General features: G+C 39.6%; 1 protein-coding gene across 4 annotated transcripts in view; it reads right to left on the minus strand.

Moving 5' to 3' along the window:
* Positions 1-22771, minus strand: part of ZNF804A (zinc finger protein 804A) — a 171096-nt gene that overhangs the window by 116982 nt on the left and 31343 nt on the right. The window contains exon 1 of one of the 4 annotated variants that reach the window (XM_061457981.1): positions 18114-18159. The exons of the other annotated variants lie outside the window; for them this stretch is intronic. Coding sequence (XP_061313965.1) covers positions 18114-18143 — 30 coding nt within the window. The 5' untranslated portion in view covers positions 18144-18159. Of the gene's footprint in view, positions 1-18113; positions 18160-22771 lie in introns of those variants that run through there. 4 annotated transcript variants of the gene reach the window in all.

Genomic DNA, 22771 nt, shown 5'->3' on the forward strand with positions numbered 1-22771 from the left:
ACAAAGCTCTGAGATGTGGAAGACACCCCAGCAGACAGACCTTCTATAGCTACTGCTGCAGCAGAGTGTACATCTAACAGCTTCTAGCCCTTATTCAGCACCAAGCTGTTGTGCAATTCAGAGATAATACTGACAGTGCTTTGAGAATATGTAAAGGCATCTCTTCTTACAATATTTATATTTTTTTATAGTTTATTTATATTTATAGTTTTAGTATGTTCTTAACTGTTCAAAGCAGAGGTGGCTTTGGGTGGATTCACCACCAATCTCTGCGCAGTTAACGCATCCCTGGGAAATTCAATAAAACTGACATTTGGTACCAGCAATGCAGACAGAAGTCAAAAGCTGTGAATTCTCTAAATTTACTGCAAGATATGATGGGGAGATCAAGTAGTGATGATAAATCTCAAGGGCTGCCACAGAACACCTGTCAGATGTGGAAAGCTATAAACTTACGGAGAGGGCAACTCAAGTATTCTTTCTGGGGTCAGTGGCATTCACAGGAGCTACTGCAGCTTTACCTACCTGCAGGCACAGCAGGGCCCAGCAGATCCCTTCGGGCTCGTGCCTGGGATGAAGCTCTCCAGGTATCCTTTGCAAGGCTGCAGCTCATTCAAGCACAGGGTGCTAGTCCTGAGGATGCTGCAAGTCTCACCACAGTAAAAGGCAAGATGTTTCTCACACAAACAGGAAGCACTGACTTGGTATGTGTAACATCCTGTTACAACTAATTGCCATGTACAAAACAAAATAATTCAGTGCTTTGCAGCAGTTCTCACAGGGTAACAGCTATACCCCTTCACGTTCTCTCTGCCTTCTAAAACCACATTTTCCCATCCAGCTTTATTTTAAAAAGGATGAAATTAATTACATCTGAAGCAATTAGAAATTTAAGATCCTTTAATTAATTTCTCTCAGACATGAAGCTTTAGAATATATTAAGATGATGATAGGTCTAATACTCTCCTCAGAAACCTAAGAGACTAATTTATTTTGATGGAAGGCACACACGCCTCTGAAAGCAAATACAGCCATTAATCCCTGTCCATATACAAATGATCTATTTTGTTATTTAACTACTGACTTGTTAAAATGAGGAGTAAGAAAGATTCCAATATCCTCAAACCCACAGACGGAAGAGGTGCAGACTAAAAGCCTGCCTTGCCCTAATGTGCTCCTTACACCCCCTTCACCCTTCAACGTTTACAGCCCTGTCTGGAAACTCTTCTGTGGTCTGGCTGAGCACTGTCCCAACAGACTGAACCCTGCCCTGGCATAAGTATTACTGGAGACCTTCACTCAATGTGCCAAGAGAAATGGGGCACATTGTATTAAAAAACAATAGGCTTGAAACGTCTCATTGACCACAGGTTTCCTGCATTGTGTCTGTTTACAGAAATACTAACTTTAAATGTGATTTATGTACTTATTGCTGAATGAAGGCACATTGGAATATGATGCATTCACTCCTTAATCATAAGAACATAAGAACTCACGTCACAAAAGAAGTAGCAAATACACTGATAACATCACACTACGATGCTGAATTAAACCGGTGTTAAATTCCAGCCTCAGCAGCAACTGGCAAGATAATACAGTGAACAAGCTTAATTGCTGATCATGACACAAGAAGACATACTGCAATGCACAGTGCAGCACTCAGAGGAAGACACTGAGAACACAGGCTTTTGCATCTGGGTGTTTCACACCAGACCCATTCCCTCTGCATCCTGGCTGCATTAGATGGTTTGGCCTGACAGCTGTGTACAGTCTAATGGTCACAGTCTATTCTCCTAATCTAGCAGATTAACAATACACCCCAATGACTAAGGAAGCATAATAATTTTTTCTCATACTGTAAGTGCTATCTGACACAATAGCCTGCAGTAGGTAACTTGACAATAACCTAGATAAATATTAAGTAATATTTAAAAGATAACATATATAAATATTAAATAATATCAAAATCTGTGTGCAAATACACAGGCTGCAAAACAAATGGGAGATGGACAAGTCAGAAAAAGTATTTTGGAGAGGAAGTTTTGGTACATCAGTAAAGTTATCATTTATGGAAAGAACTGTAATATTCCCATACCCAAGCACTAAATTTCAAAGGAGCACTCGCAGTGTGCTGAATTGGATCAGCCCTCAATAAATATTTATCTCACAAGTCACCTACAAAAAGCTTATAATGATTTTTTTTTTCTAGAACTTTAACATGAATGACCGGTAAGTGTTTAAATGAGTTTTTTAAAGCAATGCAAAGCAGACAAAGAAGCCTCAAGATGAGGAAAATCTGAAGGTACGAGGGAAAGGCTTTAGTAGCCTAAAGATTAAGGGCTTGTTACGTTGCAAAGCAGTTAATACACTTGAACTTACTCAGGGGATAATTTCTTCCAGATGAGTTAGTGAGGTGGACAGAAGACTCATGATTAATAATTATCCTAATCTACTTTCACCATTCCTGCACTGAGGCTTTTAACTGAATGGGATTTAGAAGCAAAGCAGAAGAATTTGAGCCTGTGTGCAGGGGATGACAGTGGGAAGGTTTTCACTACACATATTCCATCAGGGCTGTCTCGTTAAAGCTCATTAAAGATAAACTCCCCTTTCCATAAACATCCTTCAGCATCCCTTGCTGGCACCCACCCGCATGAAAGAAACATGCTAGGTTCTGAAACCATTTGGCAAAGCACTAGAGGGTGGGTTTTAAATGTCACATCTAATCCGCAACACATGGCACTGGCAAGACACTATTAGTAGGTTACCTGGAAAAGACTGTAAAACTTGAACTGTTTCAACAGCATTCAGAAAAAGGGATGATACTCATAGCAAAAAAACACCCAAGACCTTTTTTTGCGAACAAGCTTGAGAAGCTCTCTTCCAACTAATGAATATAAGCAGAAGAACAGGATGTGTAGGAAAAGTGAGATTTATAGGGAATATCCCATTTTGAGACCCTGCATCATTCTCTGCCCTGAAGGCAGCATGCTACAGGGTGGTATTATGTTCTTTGTAGCCTGAACTTCCACACTACATTATATATTATATTCTACTGTCCTGTATTATATTACCATATTTGTAATTGTTCAACACTATGCAGTAACCACCACACCATTCTGTCCCAAACTGTGTCACAGTTCTGATGCTGAAACTGAGACTAGTAACCTGGAAAATGCCCGCAGTCTGTTTTGCTGGGTTGAGTGGTGAAACAGCCATCTTGGTGCAGAGTTCGTGATGCTGTTAAAGGCTCAAGCACATCTTAAGAAAACTGCAACAAAGACCTGTATTCAAATGGAAAAAATAAAAATGCCCTGAAAGATAGGTACTCAGCCCAACCCCATGGCAGACGTAGCAGCAATCCCCTCATGTACACTGACTATAGAAGACACAAAGGACAATGTGCAAAAAGACACATAGGACTGTGGAAAAAAAACCTGTCACAGCTGGAGAAGGGGAGTCAAATTAGAAAAGTCATGCTGAGTTAAGAGAAAATGGGAAGAAATGAAAAATGAGAAGAGTGAACAAATGGTGTATTCCTGAAAAATTTTAAGTAACATTTGAAAATAATCCAAATACGGGTATTTGATAAACAAGAGATCCATTTTCATAAACCAAATCCATGAGCACAATTATTTTGAAGGTTTGGTACCTAAATGCCAGCAAATAATGTCCTTCCCTTTCCCACAGCACAGCAAAGAGGGAACTCCAGAAAATGAGTTGGATTACAAAACCTTCATTTCCTATTTTTGCATCCTTGGAAAGATAAATATTCATGAAAAACTTAGACATTACCTTTTTGATGGATTATGTACACTGTACTTTCTACTTTTATACTTACACATAAAAAAGCCCATAGGTAAACCAGAATTCCATATGTGAAGTGCAGGAAACTAAAGTATTCAAATAACTCAAGCATACACATAATGAAAAACCCCATGAGAATCAAACCTCTAAAAGATACACCGTATGCATATCTTCTTTCTGTGAGCTGTCTTACTATCAGCATCTACATCTTGGTACTTAATATTCAAAGAAGCTGACAAACTTTGCAAATTCTTTGGGCTCTGCACAGTGATCTGCCATGAAAAACAGCTTGCAAGTACCTGACATACTTAGTATCCAGCAGATCTCCATACTTAAATGGGTGGAATCCAGAAGAAATACAAAAAACAAGGATAAACAAATGCAGAACAGGGTCAAGTCTAAATGTGCTATTTATATGAAGGCTTTCTGATACTTCAGAACGCTGGTCTTCCCTTAGTGACTAAAGAGATTGCTTTAACATAACACTGTTGGAGGTAGTATTGCATCAGAATAAAACGGGGAAGAGTGGATGCACAGATAGAAAATCAGAATTAAAAATAGTAAGATATTGTACCTCTATCATAAAAAGACAAAGAAGCAACAGATGGAAAATAGGTCACTGTCTAGAAGAGTAAAAAAACTTGAGCAGCAGATTTTCAGAGATAAGGACTCCTCAACTGGGCTTCCTTCTTCTGCACAGTTGCACAGGACAGAGATTGCCTTTCTCCCTGTTTCTCCCTGACATGCCACCCCCTGGTCCATGGTTGGAACACACAAATATTTTACCCTTCGTACTACAGTTTATACAATATACTGTCTATAAGGGAATGGATTAGTGCTAAAAGACAAGGAACACAACATAAAATACATGAAAACCCCAATACCTATTACCAGTTAATAATACAACAGCTTTTCGCAGCTAGTCCCACCCCCCCATGTCCATCCCTGAAAGGGGTTCCACCTGGTGTTTTCTGCTAGCTGGCTAGCAAGGTTTTTCAACTTTTGTATTTATGCATGTATTGAACTGGAGTGGTCACTTAAATTCATGCAACATAATTTGGCAAAGTCTTCACACCCATGCTTATGTACTAAAAGCAAAAAAAACTCAATCACTGCCATATTTTGTTTTGCACGATCCAAGGCGGCGAGCACTTTGGATTCGGTTCTTTGCAAATTGGTAACAAGTCTCTAGATGATATGGAGGAAAAGCAAAGCAAAGCAGTGATGTCCAGGACCCAAAACCAAGGTTTCTCCAATGCATTAGTCAGATATACTGGGAGTCTTGGGAACCTGAAGATAGATGCTGTTACTTCCAAAGACACGGTCCTTGGCTTTCTTTATCTCCTCTGCTTAAGGAATCTTAAATCACACAAGAGCAGCTTCTTGACATTAGCCTTTGAGAACAGAAGATTCAATAGTTACTTATGCTAACTTTTGTGGTGTGCTTTTTTTTTTTGTTTGGTTGTTTTTTTACTGTGAGGATGAAACCTGCTTTAGATGACCCTGCACGAGCAGGGGATTTGGACTAGATCATCTCTCATGCCAACCACAGGCTGCTTGGCCTGCCCTTCCCTCCTGGATGAACCTGTTATAACAGGAGAGGCCATCCCTCACATCAAGGTCTGGCATGGCATGTGTCCCCACCGCTCAACACCTGCTGGGCTGCAGCCAACAGCAGAGCTAAAGGTTCTTCTTCATGGCAAACGCAGAGGCCAACCCACTCTTATCCTTGACTGTGGTAGGAGGCATTTGGCCAGCCTCAGTTCTTGCACCTCGTTGTCAAGGCTGAGTTTCACCTGCCTCATTCAGTAATAAGTCGCTACTATGGCAAAGCACACACAGATTTACATTAGCAGTATAACTACTATAGGGTGTAGCAGTATGTTGAAGATGCTGCTGGCAGTGGGGGACCAGCCAAAGAAAACTTCCCACCAGTGGGGTTCTCCCACCCTCTTAAGTTGTTCCATTACCTGCTTTATAACACTACCATCATATTAGAATCTTTCTAGCTTCTGCCTTAGGATTTTCTAGCAGCTGCTGTAAATTTGCATGCTCTAAAATCTCTTTTGCAAGTGACAAATCCATATGATACAAGGTGTAGTTTTTTATTAGCAACTGGCTAGTAAATATAGGTGGTTTATACACAAAATCACAGCCTCTAATAATAGCTATGTTGCAAGTACACATATTCAAGGCATTACTTTTCAGTTGCCCCCAGGTGATGTTTGGCAAATCATTCCTTTTTCTCTTTCTCTGTCTCATTTCGCTTGGAGGCTTCAAGGTCAGCTCCTGCAGCTGAGGCACTGAGTTCTTCAACTTGTCTGTCCAGCTCATGGTATGGCTTGACAAACTTTGCAGGCAGCCACCACAGATCTGTAGGTAGGAGGACACAAACATACCCCCTCCCCCAGGTTATCAGTTCCACTGACCCTTCCCATTTCTGTGGGCCAAAAGGATCACAATACCACATTTGCCTTTAAGCCACAGGGATTTAAACTCACGGCAAATGAAGATTGAGGTTTTGACTGACAGTCAGGGCAAGACTTGAAAAAATCTGCTTTGCTTGAGGAGAAGACAGGTTAAACTGTCTCCTTAAAGCAGAGGCATTCTAATGAAAAAAGGAATGTGAAGCAGCTGCAGAAGTAAACTGCACAGTGTTAACGGTCAAGGAGTCAGCTATGTTATTACCCACAGTTAAAGGGCCAGGCAGGTTGGAATGTGACTTAATACGACCAATAATAACAGCATAATTAAGCAGTAGTCAATACAGGAGCCCTACGAGCCTTTGCTCCAACATCCCAAAATGCTCCAACAAACTTGACAACGTCTGTAATTTTTTTCCTCTGACTGGGGCTAGTGCAGCCCCACAATCCCCACCTGCACCCTCATTGCTAGCAAAATAAGAGTGCATGAGCAGCCCCATGACCATCAGTCTGCCTTTGTATACATAGGGCTCCTGAGAGCCCCATCCCCTGATCCAAGCACTTGCCTCCAGGCCTGAACAGCCACACAGGTGGTCCGCAGGAAAAGCAAAGGGTTTCGATCTGAGCTATAAAGCCAAACAGAAACCACATCAATCACAGTGACTGTCTTCAGTCACTATAAATTTCCCTTCTATAAAAAAATCACACCTCAGGCTGTTTCCCAGCCTGACCTTGCACCCATGCACACAAACACTTCCTGGCCTGCTCCAGACTTAGGTGCACTAGCAGCAATTCTTCTTCTTTAATTATCCACATAGCTGGAACAGGATGGCTTGCAGTTCCCACATATCCCCCTTTCCTACTCTCCTCTGGTCCTGAGCTGCTTTGTCCAAGCCCAGTCCTGGTAAATCCCCTAACTGGCTTAGCTTTTCACTCAGTTGTTCAGTGGGGTTTCCTTGTTCGGATAGTAGTATGGGGGTTTTCGCATCCACCCTATCTGCTCCTTCCTCCATGAGACAAACAGGCCAGTTCTGGGGTTTCTCAACTGGCCTCTGCTTGTATTTATCCAATAAATTACTAATCTCCTCGGGACTACAGTCTGTCAATTCGTCTGTTCTTAGTTGTTTGTTTGCCCCGGTAATCATTTTACATTTAAACCTAGGAGCTGCACAGGCTCCTTCCTTTTTCAAGTCTACCTTGTCTTCAGTATTTGATTCTGACTCACTGGTAACCCAAATATCTCAATTCCATGTCTCTGGGTCCCAATCAGGATCAGACACAAGGGCACGGGCCTGTGGCCTTGCTGTCTTTGCATCCTTCTTATTGCTCCGTTTGTTTTTGTTGTTGTTGTTTGGGTTTTTTTCTCCTAAGTCTCTCACCCTGCTCTGCAGCAGCTACAAATTCCTGCCTCTGCAACAGCACTCCTGCTTTAACCCCTTCTAGCTTGGAATGTAGATCTGCTACTTGCTGCTCCAACTCTGTATTCTTACCTACCCATGCCTTTGTAGACAGGCAGCAAACAGCCTACCATGCATCCAGCACGGCTCAGTCGCTCCTTTGAGCGGGTATGAGGGGTTTCTACAAACTTACCCGAATACTTTAACGCTCCAATGGGGTCCTTAGCTCCCCATGGTTCAGGTCCTACGTTAGTGCAAGTCTCTGTTTTATCTCGCAACGTGCTCCACGGTTCCTGCGTCCTCCCTGGTCATTCCACAGGAGGAGCCATGTCCCGAGGCTCTTTCCACATCTTTCTGCCGTTCATTTCCATCCTCCTCACTATCTGAGGTACTCCAAATGTCTTCATCCCATGTTTTGGGATCCCAGTCTGGTTGGATTACTACTGCCTGTACCCATGGTCCCATATCCACACCAGGCTTTGGGCATCTCCACCGCTGCCACACAGTCCGCACAGCATACGATGTTGCTAATTCCTCTAGGTTTTTTTTTCCTGACACCTTGATGCTGCTTGGGTGGCGGCTAATAAAGCTTGTGGTTGCATTACCCCTCTCGCTTTTTCAGTTGGCAGTTCTTGTTTCAATTGATCTACCTGTTCCTCCAGCTCTTGGAGTCGCCCACATGTTACTTTAAACACTAAGTAGGGCTCCTCCCATACGCCCAGCATGTTGCAGGCTCTCTTTGGGCTTCGTTTGTGGTATCTCCACAAACTGACCCCAGTACTTCCACAGATCAAGAGGGCATTTTTCACTCCATGGCTCTGGCCCCACCTGAGTACAAGTTTTCCACCTATCCCACAACATAATCCATGGCTCAGGGGTCCATCCTGGCCTTTCCACTAGCATACTGCACAACCCGGCAGCCGTGCACTCTGCTACCCAGCCCCACTAATTCTTGTTATACCCAAGTATTTCTCTCACGCTCTCTCAGACTCGGAATCCTACCCTCGTCACCAATTATGTTCCAGAGTTTGAGGATCCCACATTAAGAGAAATGCAACTCAATAAAGAATATCTAGTTTATTAATACAGGGAAAATATAGAGGTAACAAAAGATACAGTAAAGGATATTTCTGATGTTTGGTTATCTTACCAACCCCAAAGACCATGTAATGACAACCAGGAAACCAGCTCCAAGAAACACCATTGCAATGTGAGGTGGCACACACAACCCTAGTGGGCGTCATTGCAGAGGCAACACTGACATGGGTGGTATGAGGTTCTGCCTCCTTGTATCGCCTGGGGCTCGGGCTTTTATATTAGTAAAAATGCATGCTCATTCTGATGTAGGGAGCCAGCCTACTTCGGAAGAAGTGGCCAGCTATATCTACAAAGGTCTCCCACGGTCACAACTTTTCGGGGAGGAGCCAAAGCGGGACCTTCCACGGAGGAGCCAAAGCGGGACCTTCTGGGGAGGGGCCAAAGCAGGACTTTATGGGGAGGAGCTACCTCCTAGAAATAGTACTCTTCATGTGTTCCACCAAGGACCATTATCTAGTGTCACTGACACACTCCCTTTCACCATAAATCAAACAACAGGATGCCTTTACAACAGTCAAAACTTCAGCATGTGGCTGGGCCTCATGCATGTGAATGTACCTGGCTGAAAAGAGAAAAACCTCCACTGAAAACAGTTCGGATTGACACTCATACACAGACCGCTCCAAAGATCAGGTCCCTGCAAGAATGTGTAGAATTTGCCATGGCCCCTGCGGGTAAAGAAACTTGAAGATCACTAACTTGAGTAGCTTTCCTGTAATAAAGAAAATTCATTAAGGCATTGTGCTTGCCAAATGCAAACTCCTAACTAAAAGGATAAGAATCCACCAAAACAAGTTTGGACTAAAAACACTGTTGAGCTTATCCAAGATGCTTCATTTTGTCACTGCACTGAAAACATACCTGAAGAAAAAAAAATGGATTAAAAACCTGCAGCACCAAAATCTATTTTGTTATCAACTTATTTTCAGACTAGTGTTAACAGTTTTGGTTTTCATAAAATAGATTCACTCTACAATTTTAGAAAACTGTAAGGAATCTTATATGGCAAAACTTCATGAGCATTCATAATAAACATACAGATACTTGGCTGTAATTTTACTTTGTTTAATTGGTCTTAATGCTTTACTCTAGAGAATGGGGCAAATTCCTCATGACTACCAAAATAAACTGCAGCCTCAAGCAAATGAACAGTTCTGAAACACAGCTTTTTACCAAAAAAAGGATTTTAGGGTTTCTGTTTCTCTGTTTAGAAAGCTCTGCAATATAATCTACAAACAAGCACATAATGAAACAGAAAATTATGAAAACATAATACAGTAATGTTTTTAAGCTACACAGTAGAAGAATCAGTGTGGCAAAATACATAGACAAGAGCTAAGCTGGACTCTGAACAAAGCTGGAAGTTAATCAACTTCCACATGATTAATACAACACCACAAACTATATTGGGGCCTCTAAAATGTTCATAAAAAAAATTGATTTTTAATGAAAACTGGCTTAAGTCAATGAAAAACTATATATGCAGGCAAAGTCTTCATGTGAAAACAAAGCCTTGTAACCCAGGCTTTAAGTGAACTGTGGCAAAGAAGGAAGTTAAATAAAACTGGAATTGCACACAATGTAAACTGAGAATTGAACAGTGTGCTACTAAATGGCTTTTCTGTAGTGCTTAATGCTAGTACATTAACCCTCACATCATTCCTCAGGTGTGATGTTTATCCCAGTTTGCTGACAGGAAATTGAAGTACAGAAAGATTAAGACAAATAGCATAAACCCAAAAGAAAACACACAGGAAAAAAACACAAACAAACAAATGAACAAACAAAAAAGGCCACTAGTTATTGGAGTACCCAAATACACACGCTTAAACATTGATTTTCAGTTTTTACCCCTTGGAAGTGTAAACTACTTACAACAGTCATGACTACCACATTCGGTATGTATTTGTACCGTAAATACAAGCATATTCCTACAGAAATATTTGTTGCCCTTCTTCTTTAATTAGAAATTGTTTTTGTTTTTATGCATAGGAACCAGCACTGCTGTCACCCACACATTGTGCCACCAACCCAGGATTCTTCTGAAATGACGCAATGACTGAAATGAAGAGCAAAAGATCCATGGTGTACTTGAGGAACATGCTATATGTCTATACGTCTGTGGACCCCAATACTACACTTCCAGTTCAAAACTTTTGATGAAACTAAGAATTCACCATTTAAAACAAACAAACAAAAAGCCTAAACACCCCTAAACCCCCCCAAAAAGCATACAAACAAAACATCATTGCCAAATACAACCTACACCGGAAGGTTTGGTCTTTTGTGCTGCTTTACGAAGACTCTTGGGAATAAAATCCGCACTAAATTCACTTACAAAGATCAAGATGTTCAAGACACTGCCTCTGAATTTTTAATTAAAAATCTATCTCAGTAATCCCAAGTATCTGCATGGATTTTCTTTATGATTTTGCATATTATGAAATTACATAGAGAAGGTGAAGAGGAATGAGTGTTTAGTTTCTTTCACTGGAAAAAATTAGAAAGCCTGTAATAAAATCATAAGCCTGAAGCAGCTAGTTTAAGACCATGTGCAAGTATGCTGTAGCACTGTGTCACACAACATTTTGGGTACTACAAATCTCGTAGCTTTTAAACCAGCTAGAAAATAGAAAATAGGGGGGGCAGAAAATTAATCAGTGGTGGGTTTTAAATGAAGATCTGTCATGCTTGGAAGGAACAAGTTATGTGGAGATCACCTATCCAAAGAGAACTTTTTGGAGGCTCAGAACATGTTCATGACAGATAACACATACTAAATTCAGAAAGCATGCACAGAAACCAATATGGCTACCGAAGACAACAGCAGTGAAGACTGAACCATCTGAACCACCACTTTTCCCCAAGTAAACACACTCATCCTATAACTAATCCAAGCAGAATCCACCTTGCTGAAAAATTTGCATCATCTTTCCTATACTTAGATATGTGTGACCAATGCTTAAACATCTGCTTGGTGAGGACAGCACCAGACACTACAAGTTTGGAGATTTTAGTTCTTCAGACCAAAAGTCTCCTCCCTACACCATCCTTACATGCAGCTATTGATATTTCCTCAGCGAGTGAACCCTCCAAGCTGGACCCAACAGCTAAACCATCCAGGAGAAGGAGTTGTAGAATAATAGGTTGAAGGGGACCTAAAGGATCATCTGGTCCAACCTTTCTAGGCAAAGCATGACCTAGACTCCCAGCACCCTGTACAGCCAAATCTTAAGTGTCCAGTGTTGAGGAATCCACTACTTCCATGAGGAGATTATTCCGATGGCTGATTGTTATCAGTGTGAAAAAAATTCCTCAGTCAGAATCTCCCCAGGCATAACTTGTGCCCATCACCTCTCATCTTTTCCAGTTATAAGGAGCAAGCTAAAAATTTTGAGTCTTGGGCCTGTTGTTCTTCCATTCATCCTCTAGAGTTTTGGGGATTTTTACATCTACAGAGTTCATTGAGTTAATCTTGCTCTATTTATGGCAGATTAGCATCAAACCCTGAAATACTGCTATCTAATTTCCAAGCCTCTCCAGTGCACACACAGCAATCTGAAGTGTAAAAACATCCTCATTGATTTAATCCTTCATAAAGGCATATATTGTCTCTGCATGTATAATTATAGTACTTGACACACAACTCCCACTAAGACAACAAGGTCATCTCCCCACTGAGGACTACTAGACGTGAACATCTGTCACTTAAACAAGTGTCACTGAGTATATCAACCTGAAGGCTTCACTTATCCACTCAGAATGGGAAAAAAGAGTTATATTCTCAGGTTTATGGGGTGACATCTGTTTGAGTGACAGATACCTGTGCACAAGAGTGCTGAACACAGTGTTTTATTGAGGAATCACCTCCAAAAGACTTTACCCAGCAAACTAAACCTTCCTTCTCTTCTGATAAGCAATTTCCATACTTTTAAAATCCCATTTACCAAGGATTGAAGTTGCAAAATTTAAAAAAAGCTGCATATGTTAAAGTAAGGCAGCCTAAAGCATTTAGAGACACCATGTTATTTGTGCCTAAGCCTAAATCTTGGTGTTTAGATCTCATTATCCTGGTTTGACCATGAGTCATGCAAATTTGTTAAACATTCAGCAAAATTTGTATGAGAATTAAGGAGTGCTTTGGGTATGTACAGCTTTGGGATATTTATTTTTACTGCTGAATGCTACACTAATCTGCAACAGAATTGATCATTGTATTGAATTAGCTATTATTTGATGATTATCTCAAGCAGAACAGAACAACCCCAAAGTAGCAGGGAGACTTACCCTAAAAACAAAATCACACAGATTAAAACAGGAAAACACAGCTTTATACTTTGGTAAGTAATACTTTTAATTTTGTTTTGTTAGAATTTAAACACCTGTTGGGGAGGCTCCTTATTACTGATAGGGTGCTTTAACACCTGTGAAATATTTTATCAAGGATTTTGTTCTTTATTAAATTATCTGGACTGATTGAACAAAGGTCTACAACAATCTGTTGTTTCAATGTCTTTCCTATTATACAGCATTTCTATAGGACGCATACGTAAGTAAATTGTGTAGTCTCTTACTTAAACAATCATTACCAAAAAAAAGCCACAGCCTGAGAAGAAAGATCAGAAGATTTGGCAAAATGGAAACCAAAGCTGTCTATGCAAAGTACCCATGGGGCAGCTGAGTCAAATGCAGGTTCCCCTTTAGAAGATACAGCACAGCTTTTAGTGACTTCAGCATCACATTGAGTCTCCTGGCAGAAAATGAACTTTCTGTAACCTCTATGAGAAAGATAGATTTTTTTTTACTTTTTTATTTATTTATTTTCTTCATAGCAGCTGGTATGGGGCTGAGTTTTGGATTTGTGCTGGAAACGGTGTTGACAACACAGGGATGTTTTTGTTACTGCTCAGCAGTGCTTACACAGAGACAAATAATATTTTGCAAAATGGCTGCAAAACGGAGCCCTTTACAGAGGCCCCATAGGAGAGACTTCTCCATGACAATATACTCTCCAAAATATTTGGGAAAATAAACTTGAAGAAAAACAAGTGACAGCTGTCTATATCTCTGCTCTTTTCCACTCAAAACAGATGATTTCCCAGATGCTTACAATTTAAGTCTTATTTTTAAGATAAATTTAGCACATTTATTCTTCCTTCATTGTCCAGGGTTCAGCAGTAGCAGTCATTTTTCTCCTTCTTCGTAGCTGGTGCAGTGCTGTGGTTTTGACTCTCAGCCTGACAACAATGCTGGTAACACTGATGTTTTTAGTTACTGCTCAAATGTTTAGTCTGACCAAGGACTTTCTGAGCCTTATGCTCTGCCAGGGAGGAGGGGAAGCTGGGAGGAAGCAGAGACAGGACACCTCTAGCCAGAGGTATTCAATACCACAACACATCATGCCCAGGATGTAACTGAGAGTTAACCAGAAGGGCTAGATCACTGCTCGGTAGGGCTGGGTATCGGTGGGTGGTATTGTATTCTCTTCCCTTGTTATTTCCCTTATCATTATTATTATTGGTGGTAGCAGTAGTGATTTGTGTTATACCTTAGTTACTGGACTGTTCTTATCTCAACCTGTGGGAGTTACATTCTTTCAATTCTCCTTCCCATGCCTCCAGGAGCAGGGGGAGGAAAAGGAGGAGGGAGTAGACTGCGTAGTTCTGATTTATGGCCTGGGCTTAAACCCTGACATTCATAAATAATTTTTTAAATCTTTGAAATAAAAAAGATAAGAGGGGAAAAATGGTTCATGCTTACCAGTAGACATTTATGTGCAATCACACAGATTTTTTTTGTGATAGATGCTAAAAATGTGAGAACTAACACAAGTCATCCTTCAGATTACAGTTAAATCCTCTGGTTGACAAAAACAGCTACAGAACTTTCTAATTTCTCATTAAATTATTTTACAGTATATTTAATATTTTTTAAAAAGATGCATAACTTAAGTATGAAAAACTATATTGCTGCAGTATGATATTTAGTATATGCAGCAGACAGGATAGGGCTACCTCAAGTCAACAGACAAAAATTCTTCCACTAATCTTTACATCAATGTGCCACAGTTTATTTGCCCAAACATGTAAGACAAAACAATGATACTTAAATAAATAAAAATGTAGCCATTAATTGTGTTCACATCCAAAGTTTTTTTAGCTTCCCTGCTCAAGGTCAAGGATAATTTCATGAGCTCTATTCAGATCTCCTGCATCCAGATTAAGTCACTAAGCCAAAAAAATCGAAGCCAAAATCCTCACTGAAGCAGAGAGCAGCATTACATGGCCAAAAGCCCAAAGGGGCTGTTACAAGGCTGGCATGTTCTTTCATTCTGGGCTGCTACAACACAGTTCCCATATGTATCTATCATACTAAAAATTGGTATCAGAAGAATTATATCAGAATAAAACTTGACCATATGCCTTAATGACCAAGTACTGTCTTTTAAGACAGAATAATAAAACATAAAAGACCTGATAAAAAGTTCAGTAGCACCTTAGCATGAAATCAGCATTACAACTATGATAAGTATTTTTGATGTTGACACGGCTATCCTAACTTTTGAAGAAGTAATACTGAAAGAACTGTTTTCCGTAATCCCCATCTTTCAACTTTATAGACTAAGCTGACATACGGGTAAAAGTAATTTAATTATCTGTGTAGCTCTAAAACACTTCTAAGATCTTCAGAATAAAATAAAAATATTTCACTATAAATGCTAAACTGTAAAAATGGAAGAGTAACTTCACTTAACTTCTCTGCTTTACAGTCAAATCAGTCCAAACTGCTATGGTTACAAGAGTTACCTATTTTAAGTATGTTGCTGCTGAAAGCAACTTGAGTAGTATTTCCCTCCCCCTCTCCCATTTGTCTGTCCTTATCATTGTTTTCATATTATTTCATGTTTTTCTTAGTTATGTATATTTCACATTCTTTCTCAAGTATTGTGGCATTAAAACATACTTCAAAGTATTTTGAATTACTAGAATATAAAAATGTATGCAGCCAATCAGCTTACTACTATAAAAAGAAATGTGAACTCAAGGCAAACTAAATTAAATCAAGACCAAACTGATGGATTTTTAAAAGGTGTATTTCATGTTAATGATGTCAATATATCCTAAAGCAGTCAGGCCACCCCTGTATTGTGCCCAAGAGCATCCTGTCTCAACCAGCTGCCAGCAGACTCCATCACACATTGCACTCTGAGCGCAGATGAAGACTGTCCTGGCTAGACCCACCATATACAAGCTTCAGGTATTTGCCTTCTTCCTCTTATCCTGAGCATCTTTCTGTCTCGGCCAACAAAACTCACACTATGACACACATCAACTGTCTCATCCTGCAAACATCTTAAAGTTGTACTCTTTTCATTAAAATTAGGGTGAAATTACACTCTTCCCTTTGCAAACATTAGTTTATACAATTTCTCTGCTTCCTCTCTATGCTCTGTTCCTCCTGTTTTCTTCCTTGTAAGATACATCCCTCTGTTTTGCGATGGGAATTCTGTGGGATTCAAGCCCATATGAATATAAGAAGCCTAGCTTCTTAAATTCTTGGCATATAAAGTTCAGCCTGGGGAAAGTCACTGCTTGGTATTGGATTTAGTCTTGTACAAAAATAATTGTGGAGATTTCTCTCCTACCTCTTTTCATAGTTGTTGGCACAAAATACCACACACAGCAGTTTTGCATGTTCAGCTCATTGGCATGTTCAACCATCAAAGTCTTTCCCAACTTAAAAAGAGCCTGTTAGGAGCTGTAATGACTAACATTCAGAAACCTTCCAAATAAAATAAGGCACAAGCAGACCTACTTTGTCCAAGCGTGGTACTAAAACTATTTTTCTTTTATCTTTCAGCAGTGATTTTTCTTCAGCCAAAAAGATATTAAAGAAAATAACAATTTAAAAAAACATGGTCATTTTGATAAGAAAAAAAAAAAATCAGAAGATACTTCATGATTAATTTGTTTTCGAGGCATAATCCTTGAAAAAATATAGCTGGCAACAGTAGAAATTGGGATTAAGAAAAAAACAACAAAAAACAACCCCAAACACTTCTAATGAGAATTTTATTTCAGTTATCTTAAAGAGAAACAATTAAACTAATACGCAAGAATTGACACAAGAGTTCCAGGAGTTACGAGCTTGAATCATCTAAACCATAAACCAATTAAGAATTTATAACAAGAAGGCAATATTTACTGAGGCACTGGTCTAAAAATCAGTACTGTTGGCATTATGAGAAATCCAAAAGTACTGTTCAACTCAACTGATTGAATACTAACATTCTGAATGCTAAAATTATTTTTGCTGTAAGCAGAGGAACAAACATTAGCACCAGCACACGAGTACTGTGTAGAAAAGGAGGGAGAAGATTTTTTGTGTGTGACAAGTTGTATACTATGAAATATGTAAAAGATACAATCATTTTTCATTTAAAATGAAAGTCATTTTTCTCATTCCTTCTGCCACGGCTCTACCAACTTTGGAAGACCCCATAGAAAAGCCTGCCAAGGTTCAGTTTGGCTTACTATTGGGAAAGATTTATTCATTGTGAAGAAATATAAGACTACCGCTTTTCTTATTACCAACTGTCTTTGTAAAGCTAAGCTGGGCTGTTAGTTTTCCCTGTGCATTTTGAAAAGTGTGCTCCTCCAGGGAATTTATGTGTGTGTGTGTTATGCTTACAGTAGAGTGTTTGTGCTCACATGTTGATCTTGCAGTCCTTTTCTTCTTTTTCTGTTCTTATTTAAAACAGTTGTGTACTATGTGAATAAAATTCAAACTGTCTCATCCTGTATTTTAAATAGAAAACTAGTCTCTCAATATACCCATGGCAGATTTATGCCTTTATCAGAAAACCTGGGATTTAACATTTCATTTGGTTCACAGAGTAAAAACTCCAATTTGAGTAGTGAGATTATCCAGTTCCCCAAAGCCATACCAAACAATTCATTGCTGAGGTGTTGAATACATACGTACACTTATACAGTAGAAACTATTATATTTAACACACACCAGCAGAAAAACAAAGGTGAAAACTGACTTCAAAAGCTCTGTGCTCATCAGGATGCTGCTGCAAAACTGACCACTGTTTGATCCCCACCACGCAACACGTCAGGGTAAAATACCAGAGTGTTTCGGGCTGAAAGGAGGCAAAGAGAGAGAACCATCAGCTGCTTCATAACCATCCTTCACAAAAGTCTTAAGACGATTTCAAGTGAATTACAGACCACGTTAATCCCAGCTTCACGCCTGACTGCTTCAGTGACCACCATAATGGATTAGAATAGATTGGCAAGGTGTCTGCTGACACAGGACCCGAGCATGGAGCAGGTGCCTCCAGTCCCCCTTATACTCAGTGGTATGCAGAAATAGCACAAACCTCTGATTTCTGTGTCTCTTGATGTTCCATGTACTGGCCAAGGATTTGACCCTAAACAAATAAAAAAAAGGGAATGCTGTAATACACACTGAAAAAAGCCAACCTCCCTTCAAAAAAGTAATAAATCCCAAAACAAATAAAAAGTCCTCCCCATTAAAAAGAAACAGGAAAAAAAGAAAGAAAAAAATGAAGAAAAAAGGAAGGTAAAAAGAAGAAAAAAAAAGAGGGAAAAATAAAAAAGGAAGAAAAAAGAAAACAAGAAGGAGAAAACGGAGTAAACAAAGAAGGAGAAAACAAAAAAGAAGGAGGAAACAAAGAATGAGTGTCCTGGGTTCAGCAGTAGCAGTCATTTTTCTCCTTCTTAGTAGCTGGTGCAGTACTGTGTTTTTTGACTCTCAGCCTGGGAACAATGCTGATAACACCGATATTTTTAGTTGCTGCTCAGTAATGTTTACTCTGGCCAAGGACTTTCTCAGTCTCATGCTCTGCCAGGAAGGAGGGGAAGCTGGGAGGAAGCAGAGACAGGACACTTGACCCAAACTAGCTAAACAGGTATTCTATACCACAGCACATCATGCCCAGGATGTAGAACTGGGGGCAGTTACCCAGGAGGGCTAGATCACTGCTCGGGTCGGGCTGGGTATCGGTCAGTGGGTGGTGAGTGGTTGTATTCTCTTCCCTTGTTATTTCCCTTATCATTATTACTATTGGTGGTAGCAGTAGTGGTTTGTGTTATACCTTAGTTACTGGACTGTTTTTATCTGAACCCGTGGGAGTTACATTCTTTTGATTATCCTCCCCATCCCTCTGGGAGCAGGGGGAGGAAGGGGAGGGAGTGAGTGAGCAGCTGCATGGTTCTGGATTACTGGCTGGGCTTAAACCACGACAATAAGAAATAAAAAAAAAAAAGAGAGAAAAAGAGAAAAAAAAAAAGGCACTTTTAAGGAAAAAAAAAACAAAACAAACCCTGAAATTCAGTCAATGAAGGTCAGGTCAACACAAATATAGAGAAAATATGCTGCTGAGTTTATACAGAGTATCCAAGTATCCAAGCTTTGAGATTGTTTTCAATGTCTTAAAAAAAAAAAATAATTGTATTTTCAAAGGATCCACACAATAGTTACAGACACTTCCATAGTTCCGTAGTTACAATGTTTAATCCCATCAGGAGGACCGCATGGTTTGCAACAAAAAAGAGCTTCGTAAAGTTGGTAAAACAACTGAAATAAAACTATTCTGTAAAACTAAATTTTTCACGATTTCACATGTGTGATTTGGGGAGCGGTTACCAATTTTATTCACTTCTACATTCACTAATAAACCTGAGTTCATCTACATGACATACTGGAAAGACAAATTTAAGTCTATTCCAGAAAATCTCACCTTGGAATTGAGCAGCCTTATCCAATTCATCCTTGAGATGGGGCTGAAGGATGTAGTGCACCCCACAGGCATCATGTATTTTAGAGAAAACACACATTCCTTTTACTTCTGTACCCTTGCCATGGTCTTCCAAGGAAACCAAGCATCAGACAAGTTTCCAAAAGATGTTTAATGACCTCAATTATTACTGTTTTTAAAAATAAATATTGACTCGAACATTTCTCCTCAGGACACTGGTCCAAGGCAATGCAACACAAGTGTGGGGATATAATACTGTAGGTCACAGACAAGGTTAAAAGCATAAGTGTAAGGAAGAAGAGGTGGGGAGAAAAAAAAGCAAGTATCAAGAGTCTGGCCAACCGCTCATAAAGAACAACTTTGCTCATGTATTTAGAGTCACTCTCGGGTAGAAATAGCAAAGCATTTGCATGAGAGCTGAGATGCGATTAATGAAGCTACTGTCTACCACAGAACCCCCGGAAGGAACCAGGGTTGAGATTCCTGGCAGGGTAACTCAGGATCTGCCAGAAGCTGCAGGATTCAGATGAATCAGACCCTCAAACAAATGTCCAAGTGGCAGAAAAAAAGAGAAAAATTCTGCAATGTGAATGCCACCCTGCTTGTGCAACTAACTACACTGAAATAAATTTTAATAGCCACAGGACATTTTAGTGGTGTTTTTTAAAAGCAGCTGTGAAGAGCAACATCTGTTTCCTAAAAATACAGCCCATCTCTTCAGCAGAGCTCTCCACCACTAGGTCACAAACCACTGTGCATACATTCAGTATCTATCCCTCAGCTCAAGAGACTGATAGTAGCAGACTTGTGGGAGGATACAACTTGCCCAATGCCAAACAAAATGACATGAAAAGGATACAAAACAAAGACACATGGGAAGTTATTATGAATAAAAAAAATTATTAGTGACTAAAATAATACAACTTATTGCTGCTAGCCTTATAGTCAACAGCCTTCTCTAGGAATTTTTAATTACAACCTTTCCTACAATGGAAATATGCAAACTGAGTCAATAAAATTACATAAGTAAGGAAAATACCAAATTTTCTTGCAAAATATTACTTTTTTATTACTAATGCACTTGTGTCACAGACCTTATCTACTTTCTTGAAAAAGCAAACAAATTAATATAGAGAAACAGAGTGCTTGCCTGCTTACTCAGAATAAGAATAAACAGCCCTCCTGGATATGAACCAAACCAAGCACTGCATCTGTGAAGGTATTACTGGCCCATATTCATAATATGAGGCACTGACTGGCCATGCAGAATAGACAAGAATAAATTATGTCCACATAGAACTGGAATTTTAGGTCTTCAGACTTAAAAAAAAACTCCACAGTATCACAGTAAAAGGTGCTTTATTTTGTGACATAATTTTGTGACACAGAATTACAACCATTAGGTAGGTTACACTATTATAAAATAATTCCAATATAATATGTTTATCTCCCTGAAATTGTCTTTGTAGATAGTCTCCTAGTAAAATATTTTTTGCAATAAAGTAATTTAGCAGGAGACAAATTGCTTTGCTCCCGTTACAGTTTCTTCTTTACCTATTTTATTTTTGCCTTGACAACGTATTTTAAAGGCAGTAAAGCAGAAAGCAGTAAAAGAAGCAGCAATGAAGGAAGAGACACACAAAGTGATCCTTAATGGATCGTCAGCTCATGAAGGCAATTCACAAGCTGGAGCAAAATTAGTTCTATGCACAAAAGAAATCAATACTCATTATAGCATCCTTCCTGCTACACTGCAATTTATCAGCTAAGGAGAATACTGTCACATTTCATAGGCCTCAGAAAACTAGCTGCTCACAGAAGCAGTATTTATTCTCTGCAAGTTTCACCCCAGCTGAATTGGAACCATGTACAGCACTCGCTGGCTGACTCCTCAAAGAACAAGGCAGCTTCTTAGCAACCAACACCAAGGAGGTGCCTCTATAATCTGCGCTGGAGAGCCACACGTGACGCAAAACACCCCTGGAGTGCTGTCTACCACTTTTACTGCTGCTAATGTCCGTTTAGTTACCTGATCAGTAGTTACACAAGTAAATATACCATAACTTTAATTAACTTAAAACTAGGTACATATTAAAAGAACCTGAAGTTTGCACCATGCAATGTGTTTTAAAGATCCTAAGGTCCTTTTCAACCCTAATCATTCTATGATTCTATGATTAAAGACAGCCAGTAAAACAGGAAACAGTTCCTTAAAAAATAAATAAATAAATAAACAAGGGACCATTCATATATTTACATTTATGAATCTAAACATTTTGGAAGTTGGAAAGAACAGTAAGAATTTTGCCCTGGGCAACACTCATAGTAATAATAACACTACTGCATCTAGCCTTGAAATGAGTAAATACTTCCCAAGTCCTAAAATTTGTCCTCACTTACTCACAAGCCTGAAACTTTTCAAATGCAATTCAGCTTCAGAGGCATATAGCCCTGCAAACCTATTAATGTGGCTGGAATAAATAAGACTACAGAACTGAGCAATACAAAGGTCACAAACTCACCGTTTACCTAATGGAGAATATTCCTGCATTTCAGATTATCTGAAGTCCTTTAATGAAACATAATGGCACTAAATACAATAACCTCCCCATTAAAGAAGGGCTCACATCAATTCACTGCTGTAAGAAGCATCCTCAGTGCAGGCTTCGGTGGGGTGCAAGTGGTGCCAGTGATTTGCAGTGATGCAAATCAGGACTGAGAGGGCAGATACCATTTTCCTGGAAAGCAATGAATGATGCTGAACCACCTGCTCTTCCATGGGGCAGACCAGAAGTTTGTTCAAAATTGTGGATAAGTGTTTTGAGATTGGTTTTGAGTTGCTCAGAGGTCGAACTATAAGTTTTCAATTGATAACTTGAAATCTTGCTCCTGGGAAGTTTTAGGGTGCCTGTTCCCCTTCCTCCAAACTGCATGGACAGTATTTAAGACACTTTTGGCACAGGCACAATAACTACATTGTCCATTTCACTGATAGCTTCATAGGAAAAAGTAGCATGAAGAAAAGAACTGAAATGGAAAGAGAAGCACACCATTCTGTTTCATCCAGCTCCTCTATGCACACAAAGCAGCCTGGATATTTGTCAGACATTAAAATATGGGCAGTAATGACAAGATCAGCTCTTGAAGACCTGCTCACTTCCCCAGAAAGGTAACATTTACTGCTTCTTCTGAAAATAATACAATCAACTCAAAGGTAATCACTCAAAACCACAGTCATTTTGTGCTTCCCAATGCCA

The sequence above is a fragment of the Pezoporus flaviventris genome, unplaced genomic scaffold (assembly GCF_033815535.1).
Source record: "Pezoporus flaviventris isolate CSIRO_AGI_PZ_B2104156 unplaced genomic scaffold, CSIRO_AGI_Pfla_v1 ptg000001l, whole genome shotgun sequence".
In the NCBI taxonomy this organism is placed as follows: Eukaryota; Metazoa; Chordata; class Aves; order Psittaciformes; family Psittacidae; genus Pezoporus; species Pezoporus flaviventris.